The sequence below is a fragment of the Alosa pseudoharengus genome, unplaced genomic scaffold, assembly GCF_046254945.1.
Source record: "Alosa pseudoharengus isolate Yale_2024_CS ecotype anadromous, Long Island Sound unplaced genomic scaffold, YU_APseudo_1.1 YU_APseudo_1.1_scf_16, whole genome shotgun sequence".
Taxonomy (NCBI): domain Eukaryota; kingdom Metazoa; phylum Chordata; class Actinopteri; order Clupeiformes; family Clupeidae; genus Alosa; species Alosa pseudoharengus.
The window spans coordinates 11,336,887-11,364,388 of NW_027468630.1; the positions used below are offsets into that span (position 1 = coordinate 11,336,887).

The 27,502-nt window shown below is 45.3% G+C and overlaps 1 protein-coding gene across 2 annotated transcripts in view; it reads left to right on the forward strand.

Moving 5' to 3' along the window:
• The first annotated feature begins 442 nt into the window (after positions 1-442).
• Positions 443-27,502, forward strand: part of lrp4 (low density lipoprotein receptor-related protein 4) — an 88,064-nt gene continuing 61,004 nt past the window's right edge. For both annotated transcript variants that reach the window (XM_076287005.1, XM_076287006.1), the window contains exon 1: positions 443-708. In XM_076287005.1, coding sequence (XP_076143120.1) covers positions 654-708 — 55 coding nt within the window. In that variant the 5' untranslated portion in view covers positions 443-653. The remainder of the gene's footprint in view (positions 709-27,502) is intronic.

Below are 27,502 nucleotides of genomic sequence, written 5' to 3' on the forward strand. Positions count from 1 at the left end.
AAAGACAGTAGCACATTTTTCAACGATATGAAGTAGCAAAACACTGTTACAGAGTTGCAGAGTGCGTGTAACAACTTTGCAGGTTACGATCGTCTCTCCATTTGAGCGACTAGGTTGAGAAAAGCAATGGCAACTTTTAAATGGAGATAGCTAGTGTGAGTCTAAGGCACTGCAAACTCTGATCACCTCCGGGTGGTTTTGGACATTTTTAAGTGGCAACTTCATCGAATCATTTTGTGAAAAATCGTTTGATCACTATTTAATGCTATAAACTATAAACTTTTTGAAATGCAGTCTAGCGAAAGCAATGGTTTGCTCCCACCTTTTGCGAAACCCGGCTAAAAATATCTGACTGAGTCCCCTATGGCTGGTTTGGTATAGTCCGAAGCTCCTTTTGATCATAGCAGTAGCGGATCATGAACACAACATGTTGAAGATTTCACAAGTGGCAGTGCGGTAGTGTTAGTCTGTAATCTGCCGAGAGCTTCAACTTTTCAACTTTAGATGGGTCGTAACTGAAGGAACTACACATACACAGCCATGATATGAAATTAGTTAGGTGTTACATTTCCGCTGATTCAGAGGAGCTTCTTTGAAAACCGCAAACAGCAGAGCTGCAGAAATATAGGGTAGATCCAGAGACAACAGCCGAAATGAATCTTGCGGTGCTTTGTGGCATTCTGTTAAGTCTGATGCTTCTCAATCCAGGTAAGTGCTTCCTTGAAAGATGTTCTGTTTTCGCGATGACTTGGAAAGAGGGGGTCTAAAGCTTCAGTTGCACTGGGAAGTAGTTTACTGGGAAATATGTATTTTATAACAATATGTCCCTAATACATGGTGCCAAACCTTTTGGAGTACTTGTAGTAACAGAGCCCAACAGTGTTTTCATAGTCTTTACAGGATTTGAGGTTTCACTCTGACTTTAATTCACTTACAGCCTACAGCTTTGTTATATTTTTTCTGAATTAATCAAGATACGAGTCCAATTGGTAGGCTATACAGCCTATGTGAAGGACGTTAACTTGTTCAAAGGTGATTCACACTGACTGAACTAATGGTGATTGGATTGTAGCTTAACTAGGCTGTATCACGTATGCTACAGCCTATGTCATTTCGTCAACATTATAAACAGCAATGAAATAAACACCGTACGGATGTATCTTAATATAGGGCGCTTCCTCAATACTTTTCTCTCCCGGATGGCTATTTTAAAACATGATGTGCGCTTCATGTTAAATCCTTTGCCTGACAGTTGTCATAGTGTAACACAGTAGTTTATGACTGTCCTCTGTCCGCTAAACGGTGATTGGTTACTACAGTATTTCATGATGTGAACATGTTACAAGTCAACTTTTTTACCTACTTACAACTTGTATTTACAACATGTTAGAACAGCCGCTGCAAGCGGGTTGGAATGTTGGAGCCTCGCTGTCTTTTTTTTTTTCTTTCGCGGCATGGGTCCTTTCTTGTTGTAGGCTAGTCTACACATCAAAACATACTCATTCTACTGACACATTTATCTATCTCCAGAAACAAATGTTAAGACGCTTTTATTGTGCGAAATTTGTGTTGTGCAGTGCAGCCAAAGCCAGTATGTCTTCTGGGACTATATTGATAACATGTGAGATAGGCGTAATTGCACAGGAAATCAAAATGTCACAACCAGGACAGGTTCTTAAATGTCAACTAGATACGGCTCGATATCTGACTGAGAACAAAAGACCACCGGATACCACCAACAACTGTTATATTGCTGCTTGCTTATCATTGTGAACTTCTTTCATAAACCTTGGACCTTTGTCACACATGTAGCCTATTAAAATCCCCGTCGAACAACAAGGCATTATTTTCAGAGGCCGATTTTGATGTGTCCTATTTATGATTTACTAACTAAATTTGAAAATGTTTATGCATAATTGACATATGAAGTTAGCTATGCCAAAATTGGTTGGGGTATGGAATATCATTTTATGAGTCTAAATGTGGGGAAGTAGGCAATTTTCCTGCTAGGAAAAAAATAACCATTAATGTGTGTCCTTCTGCTCTTACACTCAGAAAACATAATCTTTGTCAACATACAATTATTTTGATTCTGTTCCAAGAGTTGCTGGTGTGTTAGAAATCATAATAGGCTTAGACAGGATACGCATACAGTGTAATTGAAACGGGGAGAACAAATAAGGCTTAAAATAGCTTATAGCTGTTTACCTTGTAGATTCATTAACACTTCTTGGAGATGTTGTTCAGTGAAGGAGTACGCATGTGATATAGTTTTTTAAAGAGAGCATTACATCTCCTTATAAAATTGTGTGTAATCATTGGTGCATAGAACAGTGAGGAATATATCAGTGAAATCCTGGCAAATAACATACAGGAATAGTTTGCAACTTGGGGTGTGTGTGCGTTCCAAATTGTGTTTGGCCGTGTGAGGTGCAAGAGTATGTGTGAGTGGCAGGTGTTTTGGGGTGAGTTGACTGACTCACACGACAAAAGTGGCATTTGCTTGCCTTCAATTTCAGATCTGTCCTTTGAGGTGGTGGGCAGTCACAACCGCCTGGCCTAATTAAGCCCCTCATATAACTCATGCATGGCCTTCCTGGAGCATACTGACAGCTCTGAGACCGTCACAGAGACAGTGTTCCCTAAAACAGATTTCTTCCACCGTTTGAGCATTTGAGAGTTTGTAGAAAGCACTGTTGAACAATGGATTTTGTTTTGTAACATGCCTTCCCCTTAGTTTTATAAATCATGTATGCGACAAAATCGCGCAGTAGGGTTTAATTTGGAGAGAGCCTTTCAAGACGTCGTTTCCACGTTTGAGTACCTGCATGTTTTTGTTTCTCTCTCCCTTGTTGTTTCTGTGGCTTATCATATTTCCCATGAGCTTGAGTGAGCCCATTTTAACTATGTAGTTTATACTCGGGTCACCCGTGCTACATGCTGGATGTCTGATAGATCCTTTTTAATGTATATTTTTGCAGTTTATTTGAATATTTCGAGGATGCTTTACTTAGTTACCTTTGACTTGTATTTTGTTTTTGCTTATCTGGAATTAGATTGTTTTTAACTGTTTCCCTCCTCCAAAAATGCATAAATTCAGACCCTTTTGAGAACTCTTGGTCATATTTTTCCTCGTATGTTGATATGTAATGCAATACAATTTCCACGTCCAGACTAAGAAGAGTATGTTTTGTGTGTGTGTGTGTGTGTGTGTGTCTTGTTGAGCTGGTTGAGCTGGTATTGCTGTGTGGTGCACATGTATGGGAGAAATGAGATGGACTATGTGATCCTCCTGGTCTCTTGTTATGTAGCATACTGAGAGAGATTGTGTTCAGCTCAAATGTGTGATCATGTCATTTTATGCCACACAACACTTCTCATTTTCATGGCCACAAGTGATGAGAGCAGTTCAGGTGAAATTAATACTCAAATACCTATGAACATTGTGTAACTTGCTGGGTGCGTGCTATCCTCTTTCTTGATCATAAACTACCTGCCAGACCTTTTCAGTGTTGAACACACCTGTAGAATTCTATTTCAACTCAAATATGCTACAAGCTTGTGATTGTGAACTACAGCGCTACACGTTACCTTGATGAGCCGCAGCAGAAGTCATATTAGGCGCAGTCCATAGGAGTCATATTGGGCACAGTCCACAGGAGATGATTGTGAATGTGGGAGAGCTGTGCAGCCGTGGCCTACTGGTTAGCGTTTTTGCAGTGGTAATGGCAAGTATCGTGTCCGTATGCAGTAAATCTTTAACAGTTGTTTTTCTGTGGAGAGAACATGGTTTCTGTTTATCTTTAGCCTTTGTTTGACATGACTAGCTAACAACAAAAGCAAAATAGAAAAATGAAAGGACAAACATATGTAAAAACACATGAAGGAAAAAATACACATGGCATCCATCAGTGAATACATGTTGTCACCAATCGCAGATTTTCTGTATTGGACATGGTGGTGTAATTGTGCTGAATAAACTGTGCTGTGCAGGGTTTGTAAACATCCCATGCCAGTTGTAGTTGCTTGGATATGCCATCCTAATTGTTACATTAAGAACCATGCCAGATCAGAGCTGTTCAATAGTCAGGTGCCATCTTTGATTTCTTTCCTTGTATTTGTTGACCGAAAGGAACTTGTACATCGGGCAAAAGGCAACCCAAGCACACAGCCATGCCCTTTGCCAGCCTCAGTGTAAATGCCACTAGAGCAAGTTTCTTGTAATTGCACTAAATACCATCAATGCCACTGAATACAGACAGTCACCCTGAACAGTAAACGCAATATAAGGACAAATGCAGTGGCAGCCAGTGTTTGGAGACTGGACACAAACCAAGTCACTATGTCTGCATTAACTTAAATGATAAGGGCAAAGACAGGAGACCAAAAGTCTACACTGAGCAAGTGACACACACACACACACACACACTGATGGATTGAGGGTTGTGCAACTCGATGGACGGACAGACAGGAGAGGGAGAATGGGGCTCTTATTGTTGAGGTCACCCCCTACCCAATCCCATGTAACTCAATTCTTTAAGAGATTCTTTCCTGTGTCTTTAATTCACATGCATGACTCCAAGGTTGAGATGAATGACGCAGTTCACTTTCCTTTTTTTCCTCCGCAGTGAAGAATGGTTATTGGTTGGTCAGAAAAGCGGAGAAAATTTAATTATTATATACCCCCACCCCTCCTTCCTCCACTATCATGGATAAAGACATCTGTTTGAAAGATAGGGACACTGGTCTATTGTTCCCACACTCACATCCCTACAAGATGCACCGAACTGCATTTAAAAGAAGCATTGAATGTAAATGTTATCAGGATATTTTTTAACCTTTATGGAAAAGGCAGGTGAGTATGTGTGTGCGTAAAACACGCATATACCATCTTTTGATAAAAAAAAAAATATTTGCGTTTTTGTGTTCAACGTAGATCATAAACTAGATGGAAACCAGGACTAGCCGAGATGTCAATCAGTTAACAACACTTTTGTGAGGCATGCATGTAGCATATCATTTGTAATCCAAAATGTCTGGTTTAAATTTGAAGAAAATACGCCCACGTATTGCATCAGAAGAATGCGAATCAGTGAAAGTCCATAAAAAAAAAGCCGATGAGAAAGGAAAAGTGCTTCAGTGAGAAAGCTGCAGGGATGATCACCAGAGTTGTATCCCTGCTCTGAAGCTCACTGGGGGAGATGTGTACAAGCGGGAGGCCCCGGGGAAGGGCAGTGTCTGTGCGTACACACACACATACATATATATATATATATATAGCTTCTGTCTCTGTCTCTCTCTCTCTCTCTCTCTCTCTTCCTCTTTTTATCTCACTCAGTCACACACACCCTTTCATTCCCTTGCTTACCCATACATAGCACATGCTCTGTCATTCCCTCTTTATTGTGTTCGCTCACACATACTTACTGTCTCATGCTCTTGCACACACATCCCCTCTCTTTGTCTCTGCATCTGCACTCACTCACTCACACAAACCACCCTCACTCACTCACTCACTCACTCACTCACTCACTCACACAAACCCACCCTCACTCACTCACTCACACAAACCCACCCTCACTCACTCACTCACTCACTCACTCACACAAACCCACCCTCACTCACTCACTCACTCACTCACTCACACAAACCCTCATTCACTCACTCACTCACTCACTCACTCACTCACTCACACAAACCCTCATTCACTCACTCACTCACTCACTCACTCACTCACTCACTCACTCACACAAACCCACCCTCACTCACTCACTCATTCACTCACTCAGTGGAGGGGCTAGCATAAAAATATCCCCCGAAGACAGAATTGGCCCCTCTCCGCTGGCTTGCTGTGGGGTTTGGCCTGCAGGGTAGGCTGGGGTCAGGTGGACAGGGAGACTCTTCTCCCAGCTCTCCACCGCGTGACTGCCAGCAAACATTTCCTTCTTTATGGGGAGCCAGGAGGCTGGGCTTGGGGTGGAGTGGAGTGGAGTGGGGTGGGGATGGGATGGGACGAGACGAGCCATTTTGTTGTCTAATTGGTGTCACAGCCGTGGCAGAGGGCTCTCCCTGCACAGAACTGCTTTTGTGTCCCGCTGAGCAGAGAGCTCACCGTGGTTGCTATGCCGTTTTTGTTCTGGTGCCGAAAGCGTGTCCACCTGCACTTAGGTGTCTAGTCCACATTTAGCCCCGATTGCTCTCACGTGTCGCAGTTCAGTGCTTCGCAACAGCGTGGTGTGTGTCCATTATAAATCCACCAATTGTAGAGACCACCAACGTGCAAGTGAGATTTCCAGAGGCGCGGAGCTTTGCTTTACCTTCACCATTCCATATGGTCGTGCTGGCTGCCATGTTTTTAATGGGCTCCCCCGCTCCTCGTCAAATGCCGGCTGTGGCCTTGGCCTGAAAAGCCCTCTTCTCCATCCCATCCCATGCACATTCTGGATCCGATGACACCCCCCCCCCTTTCAAAAAGCCTTTAGGGCGAATATAAATACACACACCCACGTACTCCACACACACACAATAACACACACATACATACCACACATACATACCACACACACGCACACACACACACATACATACCACACACTTTCACAGGCCCTTGCCCCCGAATGCTAAACGAACCCGGGGGCCATAGCCACAAGCTCTATTAAGAAAACAATATGGGGGCCGAATGGGCCTTTCAGGCCGGGGCCTTGAGTAGCTGGGCGGCTGAAAAAGGTCCAGTCTCTAATGAAGTCTGAGCGCTCAAGGGCTGCTTTGGAGTCGGGCCTTTTAGGGGCGCCAGTGGGGACAAAGTGTCAAAACAAGTCCACCTCTCTCTGCCAGTATGGGAGGTGTGCAAATGGTGGCTTTTGACTCAGTGCAGTGTTCGTGTTTGAAGGGAGCTCGAGGTGGGGGAAGAAGGGGGCGGAATTCACTTAGCGAAAACAATGGCGCTCCAATGAACCGCCATGCAGACTGCTGTTTGAACTAACTTGTGCAGAGTAAGTTGAGGGCTTTGCGTATTCAGCGACTGGATTAAAAATGTTTGCCTTGTCTGTCCTCTGTTGTCAGGTCTTTGTTTTGGGCTTTGACTTTTGTCTATGTTAATACACTGGTCGTAGATATTGAGTTATCATTTTCCTCTCTTTCTCTGTCCAACACCCCCCCACCCCCTCTTAACTATCTGCTTTCTTCAGGGGTTGATTTGTGATGTGTTTCTTTGCATCTCTCACTATGTGATTGGAGCTAGAATTACAGTCCTCTGTCATTTCTGTAGAGAAAACAGAAAGTGGCTTGCTTGAAACAGCGAAGTGCACTCACAGGTTTGAACTGGTCCCAAGTTCCTTAACAATAGTCATGTCATGTCTGTATTTGTGTGATTGCTTCTACGTCATAATAATCCCTTTGTCACTCCAGATTGACTGCTCCACACCACGTAAGCATGTCAGACAGCAGTTTTTGACCTGACTGAAGTCATCTCCTCTCCCCTCCTGGAGTGCTGCGGAGTGGGAATGCCAAATGGGCTTCCCCTCCTCTCTCACACTCGGCCACTTCAGCTCCTCTACAAATGGTCCCAATTCAAAGCGTCACTTCTGTTTAGATGTGTTTAGTAGCTGAAAACCAGCCAGACCCACATCTCTCTCTCTCTCTCTCTCCCTCCTCTCTTAATCTCTCTCTCTCTCATTCTTTCTCTCGCTCTCTCACCTACCCCTCTCTTTCTCGCCCTCTTCTCTTCTCTGCATATTTCTTCTTAGAGCCGAGGGAGAATTCTTCTAGAGGGAAGGATGGGACCTTTAGCCTCCATTGTAAGGCACTGAGTGGCAATGAGGTTATTTAGTTAGCCTGGCCTTTTCACCATTATTGGTAGGCAAACAGGGGCCCAGCCTGGAGACTTCATCAGCACACTTGAGCTCTCGAGGTGCCTTGGCGCCGTGCTCTTTGTGTCGAGTGGAGTGTGGCTGACTGAGAACCCAAAGCCACCAATGTATCACTTGACTCCGCCACAAATGAACAGGTTTGGTTCTAAAAACACAAGAGCGGCATTGTTTATCTCACTGAGGTCCTCTTCCTCCCCGGGCCATGTGGACATGTGGCCTCTAAGAAAACATCTTCCAAGAGAGGCTTGAAAGTGCTGCTGTCGCTGTGAGGGAAAGGGCAGGCGAGTTAACGGCACCGCACCGCGGAAAAAGGACTTTTAATGAGCTACTTGTGCTGTGGCCATGCTAATGCTATGGCAACTGCGGGAGGCCACAGTTTTGAGTTGTTTTCTCCTTGGTTTGTTTCCTATTGTGAAATCTGAAGGGAAAAAAAAAACAGTCCCCAATGATGTGAAGGGTGCAGCAGTTTTGCTCAAGGCAGTATACAATGGACCTCCCATAGGACTGAGTGGACGAGGCGTAATTGGTTTTTGCCCGAGGTAGAGAAGCAATCAACATGTTTCTTTTCATCCAGATGGCTTTTGTTAAGGTGAAGAACGGACAGCCTTGAAAGTCTAGTGGGAGATAATCAAATGGGCCGTCCTATTTTAGCATCTTCTAAGGTCGTTCGTCCATTGTTTTATGTCTCCCTTGATGAGTTGGAGGAGAATTAACACAAATTAGAGCTACTTTGTTTTTCATTTTGCCCTGAATAAAGTGAGAAGTTGTGAGGGATGTTATTTTTGAAAAATTTGGAGACTGCTTGTGCATTGATTACAACAACACACAATGACCCCAAAGGATCAGAGTTTTCCTGTGATACATTATAGCACACAGAAAAAAATCTTGAAAAAATAACCATTCAGGGTCAATAGCATTCACGCACATAATGTGTGCTGGAACATGTTCTATGCTTTCCTTTCAAAGTTACCTTAGGTCAGAAATGTCACTTGAAGGGTTTTCTTCCCCTGGCTGGCCTCAAGCTTGCTTGCAAGTTTAAATGACTACATGTATAAACCCCTTATTAAGTTGATTTTCTCCTCTCAAATCTAAAGGCCATATTGACCATATTAATGAAAGCATTCCTATACTTAGTGTGATGTGATGTGTGTAGTTCTATTGCTGTATAGGTTGTTTTGCATTGACCGTATGAGGAAGGCTGAACCAGATGAGGTAGGCTTCATGTGGGATCCTATCCAGGTGTTTCCTAGCAGCTGCAGGAAAAGCCGGGAAAAGCCTAATCAGAACCAACCCCACCGTGGTCTGGAAAGGGGCTGAGGAGATGACCCAGGGTTGGGTAGAATGGGGGTTCTGGGGGTTCTGTGAGGAACCGGTTCAGTCCCCCAGAACCAAGGTCCTGCAATAGGATCTCAATGGGCCAATGTTGGGGCCACATAAAATTCCTGTGCACTGTAACCACATACAGTGACCCTATAAAGAGCCCAGCGGCCTGATAAGATATCCCACATGTGAGCCGCAGCTCGGACGAATTAGAGCCTTTTTCCTCATGGGTGGGACAGGATGGGCTGAAGGCAGCTAATTTTGGACTGGGAACGCTGTGGAGCGACGGCGAGCACAGCTGTGGTGGTTTCGTCCGCACTAAATTCGCACATTAATTTCAGCGATAATATTGTGGCAGAGCAGAACGCGCTCCTCTGGGTGTCCATGAATAATTGAGTCTGGCTGCCGGGAAAAGTCGACGTCTGTGTCGAGCTCATGGGACGTGAAGTCACACAGAGCCTGTTTGGGAGACTGGAGCGTAATACAGACAAAATCTCATTTGTTACAGTTAGGAAATTTCCTATGAGAATGTAGGTAGCTTCTCATCTATCTATTTTTTTTTTCTCCCAGAAGTGATTCAGAATGCATGTGTGAGAGAAATACCCATGTTGATTTGTGTGGAAGGTATTGATCATCAGTGGCATGTAAAATTTATATGTGCAGCTCTGACTCGTTTTTTTAAACTGGCTGTGATTGAACGTCCCCGCTGGAGTGAGCTGGCAATTTGAAAGTGAAGCGAAGGGATTTGGGTGGAACGCTGTGAATGTGTACACCACTCCCTCATCCTAACACCGCTTCTCCCAACACACACACACACACACACACACACACACACACACACACACACACACACACACACACACACCCTCCACACACACACACACCCTCCACACACACACACACACACACACACACCCTCCACACACACGCAGTCTGTCATCACAGGCCTGACAGGTGCTGGGGCTTAGTCTCATGTGTGCCGCCGCGTTCTCGCATCCGTATGTGTGTGCCTGTGAATGCAGAGAGCTTGATGTGTCCGGCTTGAATTTGTCTGCTCGCTGATGGTGTCTTTGTGTGTGTGTGAGTTGGTGTAAGTGCTCATGCCTCAGCAGTTGTGTCTACTGTGAATGTTGTTTGTGTGTGTGTGTGTGAGAGAGTGTGTGTGTGTGTGTGTGTGTGTGTGTGTGTGTGTGTGTGTGTGTGTGTGTGTGTGTGTGTGTGTGAGACAGGTGCCTGGCTCAGGCCAGTTGCTGGGCAGTCATGGCAGCGAGCAGAAGAAAGGGGTCTCATCTGGCGCCTGGCGCCCGGCACCCGGCGCCTCTAGCCTGTGGTCAGATATTTTGCGCTGGCACCATGCCCCCCCCCCCACACTTTACTCCCCCCCCTCGTCTCCCAGTGGCAACCCAGGCACTGCTGTCCACCTTCTGTGCCCCCCCCCCCCTCTCTCTCTCTCTCTCTCTCTCTCTCTCTCTCTCTCTCTCTCTCTCTCTCTCTCTCTCTCTCTCTCTCTGTGGTAGACGTTACCATTCAATGACATTGACCAAGTTGTACCAGCCCTCTTAAAAACTGGATTCCTCTTTGGCTGGTTGCCCTAGAAGGCGGAAGCCATTGGCATATTGGAAAACTCTTTGACATTCACCCATGTAGCTGCTGCTAGGCCTAACAAATTGTTGGTTTGTTGCATAGGCTGGGTTATTGACTTGAGGTGTTAGGTCATTGTTGACCTGGTTGTTACGGTGGATGCATTCTCACGATTAGTGGTTTCATGTGATTTGCCAAATATTTGCCAAACACTTAGCTTCAAAGTAGACATCAATTCGACTTGCCAAACATTCTTTCAAAAGGCTTGCAAGTAAACCCTCAGCTGTTGAAGGATTAAAAAAAAAAACTTGGTTCATGGCAATTGGTTATGGATTACTCCATTGTAACATTTGACAATTTTTGATTTTGGGTATGATGAATAATAATGGGATTTTCAGATTATATATGTAAAAATCTTATAAACAATACATTCTAAACAATAAACATTATCAATCTGAAACATAAATATTACACTATGTATATTGAAGGAAATATTGAAGGAAATAACAGTGGTAACCATGTGATAACAGTGATTTTACTTTATTTTATAGCAGACTATTTCAAACCGAAAAATAAAGAAAACATTCTGTAAAACAAGCCTCCACACTGGCACTGTTATATGAACCCTAGAACAGTGGTTCTTAAAGTGTGGGGCAGGCAGGCCCCACTAGTGGGGAATAGAGACATGTAAAGTGGGGCACAATGAACAGGAGGAAATTTGTTTTTTTGTGCTTATCTTTTATAAAGCCTTTCTTTTTTTACAAGGAAGATCATAGATTCAAAACAGAATAGCCACACACAAACATAGGAGTCATAATCAGACCGACATATGAATTAGAATAGCATCTGATTCAGTGGATCAAGACAGGAAATGCAACGTGGAACCATTTTTTTTAACATAACCATTTTGCCAAGTTGATGGGGTCAGGTGGGGCTTCCCCCTCCAAAGTGGGGAATGACGGAACATTTTTGAGAACCACTGCCCTAGACTGTAGACACTAGTAAAAATGGAGTGGCTCCTTTTAAGAACAACTTGGTGTGTAGAGTGTGACTGATAGAAGAAGCGAGAGAGAGAAAACACATGAATAGCTAGATGGTGGAAGAGGGAAGACTAAAACAGAGTTAGTTTAGTGAAGGACATGTATGGACAGTTTAAACGATTGGCCATTGAATAAAGCTGTACAAAATTGAAATAGGTTAAGCATAGTGGTAGCACATGATTGCATAGCGACAGTTTAGCAGGCACCAACTTTAGGGGAAATTAGGGTTATCGGCGTGTAGTATTGGCGATGGCGAATTTGGACTAGTATGAGTATGTGAGCACAGTATCTGCCAGCATCATCCAAACACTGCGACAATCAAGCTTGATTAAGATCTTGTGTGCAGCCGATCCCCTGCCGTCTTGTGTGCTGGGCTCTGCGTGTGCATCCCCCCCCCCCCCTTCCCAATTGCCAGGTTTTGGATGACACTCTGTTTTCTTGCGGTTTTCAGTAACAGCTATTTCTGGCACCCCGCTCCCCTGGCGCATACATGCATACATCGCGGGCGGCTCTCTGCCTGCCTGCCTGCCTGCCTGCTTCAGGAGGCCAAGCCTGGTGAGGAGGTTAATGGATGGCAGCCAGACGCAGAGACAAAGTTTGCATTCTTCTGGCAGTTTGTATGTACACATGCATACACTGGCGTGCGTGTATGCCATTCTTTGCATTTTGAGGTCTGGTGATTCCACCGCAAGCCCTCTTCACGGCAGCCGCAAGTCATGTTGAACCAGACCAAAAAATTCTGGAAAATTGCCCAGCCTTATCAGGAAATATACTTTTTTTTTGAGGTGGTTGAAAGTAAGGGAGCATACTTCACTGTTTTTTCGGCATGGCTTGGCTTGTAATAGCGCATACAGCATTCCCTATTTATATCACATGCCAAAGCTCATCTGGTAGCCCCCGTCCTTCTTTATCTGAAGTTTGTGCACTGTCAAAAAGTGCTTTCTAATAAGGATGCGAGGGGCCGCTTGAAATAGAGCTGCTGCCTCGTTATTTCTGTCCGTGTCGCTCAGCAGACACTTATGCCAGAGAGCAGCTCGACTTGAGAGTCATGGAGAACATTCGTGCCAAGAGATGATTGAGATGGCCTTGAGTGGGAGGATCTCTCGGTCCACCCAAAACTTTGTCGCACTGGCTCCTGACTTTTTTGTGCGTGAGCACTGGCAGGAGGAGCTTTTCAACGGCAACTCCCTTATTGTTTGGCTTTATGTTGTAGCCTCCTTTTGCAGTCGTCTTGATTTTTTTTTTTGAGTATTTGAGAACTGCATTGTGTGCTTCATTGAACATCGATGGCCGAATGTGGCTAAAGTAAATGTAAGTCTTTTATTAGTAGACACATGATGCTAAAGAGGGCTGCAAGAGATCAAAAGAGACCCTTGGCTTTTAAACAATGGGGCCTTTTAGAAGAGGCCGCACACCATTTGAGATTTAAAATAGATTACGATAATGAATGTATTATCTTCTGGCAAGCCTCAGGTCAAAACAATATCTTATGACCCATGAATGAATTCTACAGGCTCAGTTACGTTTTGCAAGGATAGTGGACCTCACTTAATAAATGACACAAAAGAGTACAGTTTTTTATGGAGTTTATGTTGTACACCATCTCTGTTCTATTTTGAGTAAATCACATTTAAACTAGAGTGAGCTCTTAAAGAATGAGATGCTGAGAACCAAGATCAAAGGAAACTGTGCCTCTTGTGTAAGAAGTCCTTCTTCTCTCCGTGGTCTAGATTTTTTTTTCGTCAGGGCCCCTGTTTCTGTTCTCAACAACAACAAAAAGTATGAAATCTGTCGACACCATCCTCTGTACAGTTGAGGTTGAGGTACACTATTTTTTCTTAGTTGGATGTTGGTTGGTGTGGGGTGCTTTTTGTCTCACTGACTGTTTGACAGTGGCCATGGGCTGTACGAAATGATGCCATTTGACATTGCACAATTACCTATTCAAGTTGTTAATAAACAACATTAACAAGCCAAGGAGCGGTGGGGGAAAATAATTTGATTAGTCTCCACTATGTCTCCGCTTGTTCATTTAGATGGACCCAGTGTTTTCCCCTTCTTGGACTGACTTGTTCCTTAAACTGTAAGTTCTCTTGCCAACAGCTTTGCCATTGTTTTATAAATATATTCTCCCCGGCCAGTCTAGCCATCCTCTCAGCACGCTCTTTCCCCCCCTGTCTGAGATGGCCTTGTTTACGGATCACACTGGTGCCTTGTTAAAGTTTTATCAGCGAAGAAGTGCCCACTCTGCCCCCTCCAGACGAGAGGCGGCAAGGCCCGACGGCAGACCCGATACAGCCCATGAATGTTATCTCCTCCGCTGCTTGATTTTCAGCAGAGGCTCTGTGAGGGGAGGTGGGACATGGGGTCTAGCTAGAGATTGTGTTGGAGGAGGGCCAGTAGCGGTCTTATGCCGCGTGCTCTCGCCCGCTAAGGTCACCTTGAGAAGATTGGTGTGGTGACCTGGGACTGGGTTAGAGCTGTTACAGCTGAGGGTCATGCTCTTCTGACCCTTTTTTATTTTGGGAGGGAGGAGTGACTGAGCTGTTGATGTTGAAAACCTGATGTCAACCTCTCCTACACTCACTCATATTAGGCGGTGGCCAAAAATGCAATGACACACCATTGCAACACTTAAATCTTGTCTTCAAAAAGCCCACTCTTCCTTGTTGGTTATTTTCTCATATCACCATGATGTTTTCTGACTGACTACTGTGCATTTTCTGTCCACTGTCCAATAATTTCCAGTGATTGCAATCTTAGGAGTTCCTGGAAGCAAGTTTCCTCAGCTTTTTTCATGTACATCCCTTTTAAAGGAAAGGCATAAAGAATGACCTTCAGCTTTCCCCTCTGAACTTGGGACACAGTTGTGGTCATTGTCCCCAGCTAATGGCTGTGCCCCTTTCATGCTCACTAGGTCTCCCCCATTTCCGTTAAATGCTTTATAGAGTCAGGAAATGGTTACACCAAAAGAGGGCATTACTTCTAGGTCAGTGAATGTGGGGTGGAAGGTCACCTTGAGGTCAATTTAACTATAAACTGAATGAGTAGCCTGTCCCTGTTTTGAGCCTCCTGTTAATGTTTCAGTCAGTCAGTAATGGTGTGAGGAGGATGTGGGAGTCTGACCACTGATTGTTTGATGACGAGCCCTGCCTTCCTGCCTCCGCTTTCACTGCTAACTGGTCATGGTGACTGTCCGATCTGTTGTGAAGTGAAAAGAAGCAGGTTGGTGTCCATATCAGATGTAAACCCCTCGTAAAGCCCCTTAGAGTTCTCTTGGAGTCCCTCAGCTCGTGGAGCCCCTCAAACGTTAATCCGGAAAGGAAATCTGCCCGTTCTATTGATCTGATCCCTCACAGTTTTGATTGAGGAAAGTGGAGGAGGAGGGGAGGGGGTGGTTGACGTCAAAGTTCTGTGATTTAGCACCTTTTCCCCTCCCACCAAGCTGGGGATCCACACTTCTGCTGAACGCAGGGCCAGCTGGCAGGGCTCCTGCTGAATGGAGCCTCCACCACCACATTGTCTGCGCCCCAATCCTCCAGGGGAATCGGCTCGGTAAAAAAGCCCTCCACCCCCATTTTTTACTCCACACTGACCTGTCAGGCTCTCTCCCTCTGGTCAATAGAGCTTCGCCGGCTCACATCAGCCTTCTGTTTGAACGCCGCCTTCCTCGAGCACCCCGGTGCAGCCCCTTTGTTCTCCCGCAAATAAGATCAGAGTTTTATTCCCCGTGCTCTTGTGTCCGAAGACGGACCATACGCTCTTCAGGGGACTAATAGTGCTTGGCAGGCCTATCGATCATAGCCCCTTACACAGCTTTCCCTCTCTCCCAGCTAAGGTGGCAGATTGGAGGTCTAACAGTAGACAGCTGCAGCCTCTAAAAAATGCTAGCCTTGAGCTATGTCACCCCTAAACAACGCATAGCATGCACATTGGTTGCTATTTATGCAGTCACACCTCTTTGTTTTGACTTTAGTGTGTATATCTGGCGTTGGAGTCAGCACTTAAAAACCCAAAGACTTCAGAGTCTATGACCAGGTTGACTGCAGAGACTCGGGAAATGGTGGTTCTAGATAGTTGTGTGTCATAAAATGCAGCTTTCCTCTGGCAGCAGTTGGCTTTTGGTCAGCAGCTCTCTCCATCATATCCAGCAAGCAAGTACTCCACAGTGCCCTGTCAGGGCAGCAGTGATGGTGGAGTGTCTTTAATTATTTGTATTTCTTTCTCGGAAACTTCAATAGCAAAGCTTTCATGCTTTCATGGGGGAGGACAGGGGGGGGGCAGGATTTTGAGGGGGAAATGGATCCAAATTTATGGTTATCCAGATTCAGTGCTTAGCTCTGCTTAAACAATCCTATGGCCGTAACTTAAAGCCCCAATAAAAAGCAGGCCAGAGGCCATCCAAGCTGCCAGCGGTGTCTCTGCACAGTAAGGCTACCTCTCGACTCCATGTCCAAAGCACTAGGGAGTGCAGGCCTGTCTCTATGAAGCTCTCCCTCTTTGATGAGTAGAGGGTAGAGGTGCGGAGAGGGGGGGTCCATGAAGGTTATCTAGCTGGGTGATTAAGAGGGGATTTGAGGAGGAAAGCTGGGTTTTAGCTCTAAACCCGATTAGCAGACTGTTTTGCAGCTTGTTGGGCTGCACTGATCTCTAAATTGGATGGGCACACCGGCCTAATACATGTACGAGGCCAAGCGCGCACCTCAGAGTGTGTCAGGGAGGTGAAGTTTTCACTCCTGGTCATTTATCTCATTATCCAAGTTGCCCTCATAATTAAGGCCATTACAGTGAATGGCAGTCGTTAAAAATGTGATGGGTGTTATTCTATAATCCGTCCTCTTTTGAGATGTCATACCAATGACTATTTCTCCTGGTTTGTTTTCAAGGTAAGAGTTACACAATACTGGCTAATCAGTCACTCAACCCAAGTCCTGTGTGTTTGTTGTCTCTGATAAGACCATGTGGTTTCTCAATAGGTACTCTCTCAAGAGTTTAATCAAACACATTCTGGGGCGAGGCCAATGGACTGATTATTTCATGTTAGTGAACGAATACCAACAAGTGTGTGCGTGTGTACCTGAATTTTATTTTATACTTTTCTACAGTGGCCTGTGAAGGTGGTAATTGATTTAGCTTGTGTTCTTGGCATTTTAACCACACGTGTTCAAGAAGATTCAGTTTCTTCACAGTTTCATCATCGATGCCCAGTCGCATAATGTCATAAGATGTCCCTTGGGGGCAGGAACATGAGCTCTTTGAGAAAGTGCCAATGCTTTCACCTCCCTCGTCTGTTAGACTGGAGGACACTACCATCATTAATATGATCTGGCCACTGAGCTCTTTAGTCCTCAGATCTGACTGTTGGGCAGTGAAACGGAATCTCCCTCGCTCCCGTTTCATGGGGCTGTCCCTTGTGAGTCACAACTGCATTGTGTGTCGGAATGGTGAACCCTGTCCAGTTCAGTGAGTAATTCCACCGTCCAGCCAATGACACACTGGGCTAAGGCCTGGAGCCAGACCTCCACCTGTTCTCATTCCTCCAGGATCACAGAGGGAAGTCCTCAAGGGGTTCAAGAGAGAGAGAGAGCTTCAAAAAATATGGTCCGCAGCAGATGTACAACTGTGTTAATGAACTTTTGAGCGAGCATTATTCATTCATTCATTCATTCATTTCCCACAGTATTGCAAGGCGAAATAAGTGATATCCTCACTAGACATTGAAGATGTCATCGGAAGTGTGACTTTACAAAACCGTACGATGTCTGATATTTAGATAGGCAGTGAGCAGATTCATGCGGTATGTTGAATCTTTGTGTGAAATCACAGGTTGTTGACTCAGTTGACAGAGAAACACTCATAAGTGTCGTGAAGCTGTTTTCTGTGAAGGGCCCCTTTGACGACATTCACAGGAACGGTGCTTTGAGAAAGCCCTCTGAAATGACGAGTGAATAGACCCATCTCTGGCTGTGGAAGTGTTTACTCTTCAGATGCTAGCATTTTCTTCCTCTACCTCCCAATCAATCAACCTCTCTCTCCTTGGCTATTTTTTTTCCCTTCCTCTCTTTCTGGGGATTGTTTTTTTTCCCCCTTCCTCCAACTGGGGGGTGGATGTGGAGTTGGGCGTAGGGGGCTGGTTGGGGTGGTGGGGTGGGTGTTGGAAATAAAGAAAAGAGGAGGAAAAAAGGAAAGTTCCAGAACCCTTTACCGTGTTTAACTGCAGCTCAGTCTGGCGAAGGCTCTTTTGTCTGGTCCCCAGCACCCCTGCCGGGCATTGTGGGAGAAACTCTCCGCAGTGGGGGCTTGTGGGAAAGGCCGTGGGCCCACTCATCAAGGCTGACAAATCAATAGGGAGGTTCACAAACCCGGACCCCAGGAATCTGCCTAGCTCCAGGGCAGGGGACCAGGATGACTGAGAAAGCCCCCCCCCCCCCCCCCCTTCCAACCCAAGATGGGAAACCACCCCTGGGGCATGGGGAGCATCTCCATCCTTGTTGCAGTGTAGAAATGCCCTCAGTGTCTCCTTTCAGGGTTTCTCAGGTGTAGCATGATGACAGTCACTGAAAGACAAGCTGGGGTTGGTCACAGGTGCTCTCACCTGTGACTGTTGCCTTTATACCTTTAGCTCTGGTGTTAAGCTCATACATGTTTTTTTCTGTATCTTCCAAGACTGCTGTAAGAAAATTAGTTTTAGGTCCTAATGACACACTGTCCACAGCCTGTGACTGGCAAAAAATGCTTCAATTTACCATTCTCCAAGTTTCTTTCACACTAAAGAATTTAGTTGTAAAACAGGAAGCGGTAAATGTCTTGCCCTGACCCGACACAACACATGATGCAATGGCTAATTCGTTTACCTCACCCTTTAGCGATCGCATAATAAACGGCAAGCTGTTTTCAGTTCATCTGACCTACAGTAGGCCCTGTGGTCTCTGGACGGAGTCAGTGTGGTGAGTCCCCAGCACTGCTATGCCTCCCCTCTGGAGTTTGGAATGCGGATGGGGAGGAGGACTGGGTGGGCTGGCTTATCCCAACCCATCAATTGCACTGGAGCATCAGAGCTGCCTACTCCGACTCAAGTTCATTGTCAAGAAAGTTCCGGCAAAGGGGGGGGGGAGGGGGCTGTAATTAAAGACCCTCAAGTGGGGGCCCTGTTAGATGCATTTCAACCCCCCCCCCCACACACACACACACACACACACAACCCCCCCCCCCACACACACACACACACACACAACCCCCCCCCCCCCAACGCGCACACACACCGACACACACAAACCCCCACCCTGTAATCCTGTGAGGAACAAACAAATTGGGCCTTTGAGCCGGAGAGTAGAGCCACGGGGCAGTGGAGGGGCCCAGCTGACCAGATGAGAGCAGGCCTGTTTGAACTGACCGTGGTTGAGTAATAACTATCTAATTAATCAGGGACGCACACCCTATTTGCAGCCACAGACAAACCAAAGGTCTTACAAACACACACATTTACGCAATTAATACCATTTTATTGACGGTGCATAGTGGATCACAGGCACATGTAGTCCTGTATGCTGACTGGAGTACAGTTTCACTCCAGTGCTAATAGTCTAATGGTCTCCGTCATGCAAGTGAAAATGAATCAACATTCATTTTTAGCGTTTGCAAGCACACACATGTATGTGAGTGTGCAAGAGCTGTTTGTAGCGTCTGGAGAGGAGATTCTTGTGACACTGACATTCTTGTGAGCACACACACACACACACACGACAGCCTTGTGAACAGCTGATGATGGCGGCTATTTACAATCACAGATTATATTACACCTGCTTCAAGCAGAGTTCTGCAGAGCAGCCCATAGCCTCTGTTCACCATAGATTGAACTGGAAGAAACTGCAGTTTTTTTTTATTTTATGTGTGCGTATGTGGGTAAGTGATTGCATCTTTACATAAGCTCAGAGCAATATATTCAGGCCTTTGCTGGTGTTTGTGTGTGTGGGCAATAAGAAAGCTCTCTGATTTATAGGTTATGCTTGATTTTCTATTTGTATTTGTTAAAGGTTGTATCCGCGATTTCAGGCCCAAAAAGGCTTTATCTAATCTTTCCTAACGATCTGCTAGCTGCCTGCCCCATAAGCAGGCTGTCAAAAAAACGCGTCTCTGTAGGCAGCCTAGGCTCCGAGATCTGTACACAAAAACAATTGCTATCAACAAGGGTTGGCAACCACTAAAAGGCAAAATAAAGTGTTTCAACCAATAACCGACGAGATGCTGATACAACCTTTAACAATGTTTTTGAATGCCGTGGACTCGTGGATGAGATCATCTTTTGGACACTTTTGTTTTTTTGTCCCTCGGCTGTCCATTTGCAATTTCCTACTACATTTAGGGATGAAAATGGAGATGGCCTTGTATTTTTAGTCATAGCATGTTTTGGGTGAAAGGTAATTAATTGCAATAAACCATATCAGCTGTCATAGTGTTCTCACCTGATTCCACCTCGTGCCTAATCCAAATTTGAAGCATGGGGCATATAGTCATCATTTTGTAATCGGATCAAGATTTGGAGGTGCTTCACTGACTGCTAATAGATGAATGTAGTCTGTGTGTACATACAGACTGTTTGTTGATGCCGGTTTCCCTCTGATAGCATGACAGAGTGGTATTAAAGTGGGTAAGCTCTAGCTGATCAGCCATAAGGTAGAAGACTGATGGGCTGCAGAGCGAGTTTAAACAACAGATGCGCCACATCTCCTCGGATAATGTGCCGTGCGGCACATCTAATTTCACTGGCTGTTGCTCTTAACCTTTAAAAAAAACAGCGTTTGTTCCCTCCCTGGTGAATCTGTGACGCCTGCAGCAAGGACGAGTTTTATGCAGAGACACTTTCAAATTCTGGTCAAAGTTTTTTTTTTTTTCTCTTCATTGTTTTTTTAGAAGTTCACCTTCTCCTGCTGGATAACGATCATATGTCAAAGAGTCAAGTCTCCCATGATGCAATGCAGTCACCTTCCCTCTCTCTGTCCCGCGCACTGAAAGACGAGAGGACGCACTACAAATCACTTTGAACCAGATAATGTTCTCCCCATTAAGTCCTGCGTCTATTGTCCTCCTCTGGACTTGGAATGAGGTCTGGGGTCAGCGGTTACTTCATCATGTTGCCATTCTTCACACACACACCTCCTCTCTCTGTCGTTACTCGCTGACCTCAGAACAGCTCGTCCTCTGTAGATGGAGAAGGAATAGACTTCTAAAAAAGCCCCAGTTTCTCTGCAGGTTCACATGAGCACTTCAGCGCGATTCACTGCGGTGTCTTGCAGGGGCGCATCAATCGTGGCGTCACAGTGTTTTCACATCACAGTGTTTTCAAGTGAAAGCCGTTGTCTTTCATCTCCAAGGTTTTTTTTTATAATGCTGTCCTTCATGCCGACTCAGAAGAACACGCATGCACAAACAAACACACATACACTCTTCTAGGCAGATAGAAGGAGTGAAATATTTTCAAAGGCCCACATATTGAATTTCAATGTCTGTTTTTTTCCTTTTTCGGTGCCTGTCCTCTGCTTGAGCTATCTTTATTGCTCACTTCGTTATTGCCTTCTTACTCACTTTCTCCCTCTCTCCCCCCCTCTCTCTCTCTCTCTGCCTCTCCACGTGGGCTTTGAGTGATCCTTACTGATCCCAAATCCATCAAAGAGTGAAATATTTGGTTGGTGTAGCGGCTGTCTTGGTTACACTGACTGGTAGTTCAGAAGTCGATTTGCTAGATCTTTCTGACTCTGAACTGAAAACTGAAACATTTTATCTGTTTTCACTCAGTCTCATCTTTTTATTCCTCTACACTCCATGTTGATGCATCTTTTTTGATGCAGTTTTTCCCCCCCCTCAAATGCTTCAGGGAATTGGAGCTTTGGGGAATTAAGTCAAAGAAAGATGTACTGCTCAAGTTGCAAATGATTTAAAATGTTATATTGACTCTGAAACAGAAGTTTTTTTTGCGGCTGTTCACTCAGTATTCTAAGTAGGTCATTTGTAGAATTGTAAGCTCTTCAGAGTGTAGTCCAACATGCCCATTAATCATGAGAGAAGGTTGCTGTTTCTGTATGTCTCCTTAGATAATCCTTTCCAATTGCTGTGAAAAGCAACAAAACCAGCCTCTTTGCACATGTTTGTGGAGAAACCTCCAACTGCTGCAGGTCAGGGCTTGTCTGAAAGCTAAAGGTTGGATTCCCTGCCGACACTATAGCTTGCATGTCTGAAAGATGCTGGACAAAGATGTCTGTGACCCATCACATATGGAAAGGCAAGCTTCAAAAATGCGTTATCAGACACAAACATAGCCATGAATTGAGTATATACATTGGCACTGTTAATGAATGAATGATCTTGTTAATATACTCTATAGGCACAGGTAGTATTCCTAATCATGTACATGTTGCACAATGTATAGCTTTAGAGTTGTCATTTGGCTAATAATTGAGGGAGAGCATGGGCCCTAAGTTCAGTATGCTTCTGTTGGAGCTCTTGATTCCATGAAATTGTGAAAAATGAGTGGAGTAAAGCAAGATGATTTTCCCAAATAAGAAACAGTGCACTGTGTAGCGCTCAAGAGATTACATTGTTTTGAAGAGTACTTTAACCTTCAGAGACACAGTGCATTCATCATCCTGACGTCCTGCTGGACCTTAAATACAGGCTTCCTTTGGCATTCTCCTGCTCTCACGTTATTGTTCCCTTTTGCCCCTCTTTTAAGATGAGCTAGTTATGTTTTTGTTGGGTTGAGAAATGTTTGTGAGCATATGTGAATCTGCCGCGCACGCCTCTGTGTCTGGTAGTTGTGTGTGTGTGTGTGTGTGTGTGTGTGTGTGTGTGTGTGTGTGTGTGTGTGTGTGTGTCCAATGTGTCTTTGCAGATGTGAAATACAGCTCTCAGTCATTGCGTCTCTCCCTAGCTGAGCATTGCTAGTCGGCTCCGAGGCCAGAATGTGTTCGTGTGAGTGATGTGATTACAGCGGGAAGCTCGGCGCACAGACGTACTGATGGTGCATTGTCAACAATCATTTGTTGAGAAATGGATTCCATCTCTCACTCTCCCAAACGCTGCGGCCGTCCCAAGTGTCTCTCTATGACACAGGCGGGGCATGTGGTCGGGGAGAAAGAAACATTTGTAGCAGAGTCTGGGCTCGGCTCAGCATGCCTGGGTTTTAAAGCTGGCCCCATCTGTGGCTCCAGCATCGCAGAAATGAAAATGGCAGGGTTCTCATAAGAGCGTTGGATGATGGACCATCACTGATTCCATCTCCTCATGGGCTGCCATGGCCTAGATCGATCTCCGTCAGAGTTTTCAGGCCTGCAGTGCCAGTCCGTTGTTAGTCGAGGAGAATGTGCTGTTTTTGATGGATGAGTTAATATCTGTAAGTGCCCTGCGGCAAAAATTAACTTTATTGATTTACCTTTTTTCCCTGTCTTTTTTATTCCTCCCCATGGCATGATTGGAATGCATATTAGTAGAACATTAGCTTGCTCTAATGGTCTTGCCTACCTCCTACTCTGAGATGCACTCAGTTGCACACATACGCCCACATACAGACACACACATGCAGGCACACACACACACACACACTGAAAATAGTTTTCTGGGATTGTCAGTGGAGATTCACAGCTCCCAGGCTGATGATTTGTTTATAGTTTTAACTTTCCCAATCTCCCACCCAGTCCTATTGTTTCGATTTACGTTGCACTAAAAGTGCTAATGAAATGAAAACAACATTAGTCTTGTGGGAGGTGTGGTTCCTGTGTCCGACGATTGTAATAAAGCCGTGCAATCTTCACACAAATAAACTCTATTGTCTCTCGCAGTGTCACATCTAAATATATTGCATCTGAAGATTAATTCTTTCAGCTGTAAATGATTTTCACGCCTTGGAAAAATGCAAACCCATTTTCGATCAGATGTTTTCAATGCCTGCATCTGAAATGAGTTGCTGTGTGTGTGTGTTTGTGTGTGTGTGTGTGTGTGTGTGGAACATTTGGGTTTACAGCAGGTTGTAATTAGTCTGTGTGAGCTGAGTGCCTGCTGCTCCCACTGAGTAATAGTTTTAGTGTAGTCGTACCTGTTTTCTGAGGAGCGATCTAATTGAACAGCGAGCAATAAAAAGTGCTGAAACATCACGGTATAAAACAAGTGGCTGAAGAGTGGGTGGAATACATTACGGTATTAAAAGAAAACGGCACGCTAATACAATGCCATCAAAGCTCAGTTGTTTTTCCTTTTTCCATCTGCACACCGCAGTCCGTGAGTAAATTCTAGCTCAACAACTGCACAACAAAAAGGCCTTTTATTTCTCCTTAGTCTTGTTGCCCACTGAACAAACCAGGATTTTTTTTTCCCAATCTGTGCTGTCATAGTAGACCATGCCGTGTTTTTTATATTAAAGTCGCTGTTGGGAAGTCCTTTGAAGATCAGGCTGAAGCTCCACTGTGAGGCTCATAAAAGCGGCCTGCTTGGTCCGAGGCTGGTTTGATGTCGGGGGTGATGGGGGGCCGGATGTGTGCTCTGATTTAGGGAGTTTAAGACTCACCCCTGGAACCACAGTCCTCTGCTCCTTGCGTGGAGGAGCCGTTTCCCGCCAACCGCTGACGCCCTCTTCATGTGACACCTAAGAACATTTGGCCGCTTAGGCCACACTGTTTGAACTGAAAGGGAGAAAGGAGAGAGGAGGGGTAAATAGATATAGTGTGTGCCCCCCCCCCCCAAAAAAAAAAGACTGATGACAATGTCTTTTGGTCCTGGCCTAGCAGGAGACTAAGCCTGAAGCCACTGTTAAGGTTTTTTTTTACATTTTGTAAGTGTTTGACAGGTGAAATACTGTGGGAACTCCAGGGAGTTTTTTTTTTTTTTTTTAAATGCTTTTTGTTGTCCTTCTTTAAATGTGGAGGTGGGTTTTGAATGCTCAATGGCTCAGTTGGAAACTGCTCAGTGAGGTTTCCAGAGGCCACTCAGAGTCACTCTCACCACTTGTGGTGGCTTCCTGATCTCACCCATCCTTTGTGTGGCCTCAGACCATAGGTGAAGTCAAAATAATATTTGGGGGGCCAGATTGCTCCCTCTTGGCAAAAGTTGCATGATTGACTAGCAAGCTAGTTTGACTGTTTGCTAGTTTGCTACATCGCCGGCACCTCTTGAGGTGCAAAGTGGATGAGTGTGAGAGGATGAACTGGAGCTAGCAGGATGCTACATTTAGTAGATATCTGGCAACGCAGAGGAAAGCCGTTTTTGACAATGTCAGAGCGGTTATTTCTTCATATTCGGTTTCTATTCCCAGGTAAAAAAATATTGCATCATATGGCACATTTTACATTAGCAAAATGAGTTTCCTAGCCTCACAAACTGAATCGGTTTGCCCGTCGTTTTGCCCGTCATTTTTGCCCGTCGTTTTGTCAGTAGTTTCTGACAATTCGAGAGAGATGCACGCAGCAGGGGCCTGAATGAGCAGCTCTCCCCAGAGGGATTGGAGAAAGGGGAGGCCGAATGGTGAGCAAGGATGTGGGAGTCTCTGGGCAGAAAGGGTGCCGAGCAGAGCCTGGTAGAATTAACCACACTCTGTGGAGACCGCCGGAATGGCAGGGTCACCATGGGTCCTGAGAAACCCTCCGAAATGTGTGCCATGTCCCCCTCTCCTCGTCCTCCATTTTGTTTAGTTTGATTGCATTGCTATTGCCAATTCAAGGGAGAGGGTGATCCACAGTTATGGAGGTGGTAGTGCTGATGAGGAGAGGTATAAGGGGGGGGGGTTGTTTTTGTGACCAAGAGGAGAGAGTACAAGAGAGAGGGAGAGGTGGATTGTTCTGGGTAACCACATGGTAGGCACCATTGTTCATCTCTCTTTTCGGAGCAGAGGGAGACAGGAGCGTTCACACGCCACTCACAGGCGTCCCGCTGGGTAGTCCCGGAAAGGGGCCTTTGCAGCTCGTAAATAAGATTCGGCCGTACGGATAAATCACTCTCAATGGCTAGAGTTGTTCATTCGCTCTATTGCTTTTGTTCAGAACGGGTGAATGATATTAACCCAGCCACAGGTTAACCTCTTAAAGTCTCTGCAAACTCTCTCTCTCTCTCTCTTTCACGTGATCTGAAGTTGCTGCCATTATTGGCACTGCTATTGATTATGTTACGATTAGCTAAATCCAATCATGGAATCCCTCTTTCCATCCAGAGCATCTCATGGCATAGCAGGAAGAAGGGAAATTGTCTACAAGTGCTAACAAATGTGTCTTTGTCAGACTGGCTTGTCTCCGAGTAAATCAAATGACCAGTCCTGGAGAATTCTACTTTATCGGATGTGAGGATGTGAATAGGGCCAAGAAACTGAGAACATGCATGAGAGGTCAACTATTTAGTTCTTTGTCTGCATCTAAAAGCAATGTAGGCCTACGGTTAAACAAAGACCATAGGCTTGGTCTAACAGGTCTTGTCAGTTTAATATGCAGTGCACATTCACTTTTAAGGTTATCATGTGAAACTCAGGTGAGTATGTGTGGGAAAATATGTATTTGGAAGACATGTGGTTTCAGTATGGCCTCAAGTTCCTGGACTACTGGGGGCTTGGAAAGGCACTTAGTCATCCCTGGATTCCCTTGTTTTTGGCCTTGTCAACTGCACAACAACCAGACAAACACATTTAACAAGTCAGAGCAAGACGTCACTCTTGACAGGGCGCGGAGATGGGTCCTCGGTCAATCAGATGAATTACAGCTTGCGTGGATTGAGTAATCCTGTCTCGTTCGCTCTCGATCGATCAGTTCAGTGTCAGACCAAGCGTAGCTGTCCAGGAAGGATTGGCAGGCAGCAGTGTGCGGTGGAACATGAGCAGTAGCTGTCTTTTATGTAGCCAGCCGCTAACATCGCAAATGAAAATACTCTGTTTGTGCCTCGGCAAATTGTCTCCTACACAGCACTGTTTTGGATGGCACTAGGGCCAAGTCAGGAACTTGAACTGGGTCTCACCCATCCAAAAACTTTGTGTGCTTTCTGGTAGATATTTTTTTGGCACAGAGCATTTTTTTTCTCGCAGATATTATTTCTTATTTCATGTTCTGCCTTTCTCTTTCTTGTGCGGGAGGAACCATAGATGGCATTAGGTTACCTCCTCTTGTCCTTTCCAACTTCCAAGCATGCGTTGAGACTTTCATAATGAGATCAGTGTGGTTTATCTGGGTTCCGTTTGATAATGTGTAATTAAGCCGAGGGGAGGAGGATATTGAGGAAATTGTCTCAATCATACTGGTTGTAGGGTTTAAGTATTGGTCAAATCCAAATACTTTTGCCTGCTGCCTTAAGAAAATCTTCTGTGGGCGCTCGGGGTCAAAAGGTCCTCTACTATATAGCTGTCTACTTGTTGTTTGGGTTTGATTTGTACCTGTTGGGTCTTTAAGGGCTTTGGTTGGGATGTGGGGTGTGTGTGTGTGCATGTGTGCGGGGGTGTGGGGAGATCAATAGTGCCTCTCTCCAAGTGGGTCTTGGGTTACTGCGGGTCATTGGCGTCTTGGTCAGTCCAGTCCAGACACGAGGCTCGGGTAGCCGACGGAGATCCGTCTCCACAGGGCTGTGTGGTGGGTTGGTCTGGACTGGAGCCAGGCTTGGATCACACACACACACACACACACACACACACACACACACACACACACACACACACACACACACAGATAACAAGAAAAA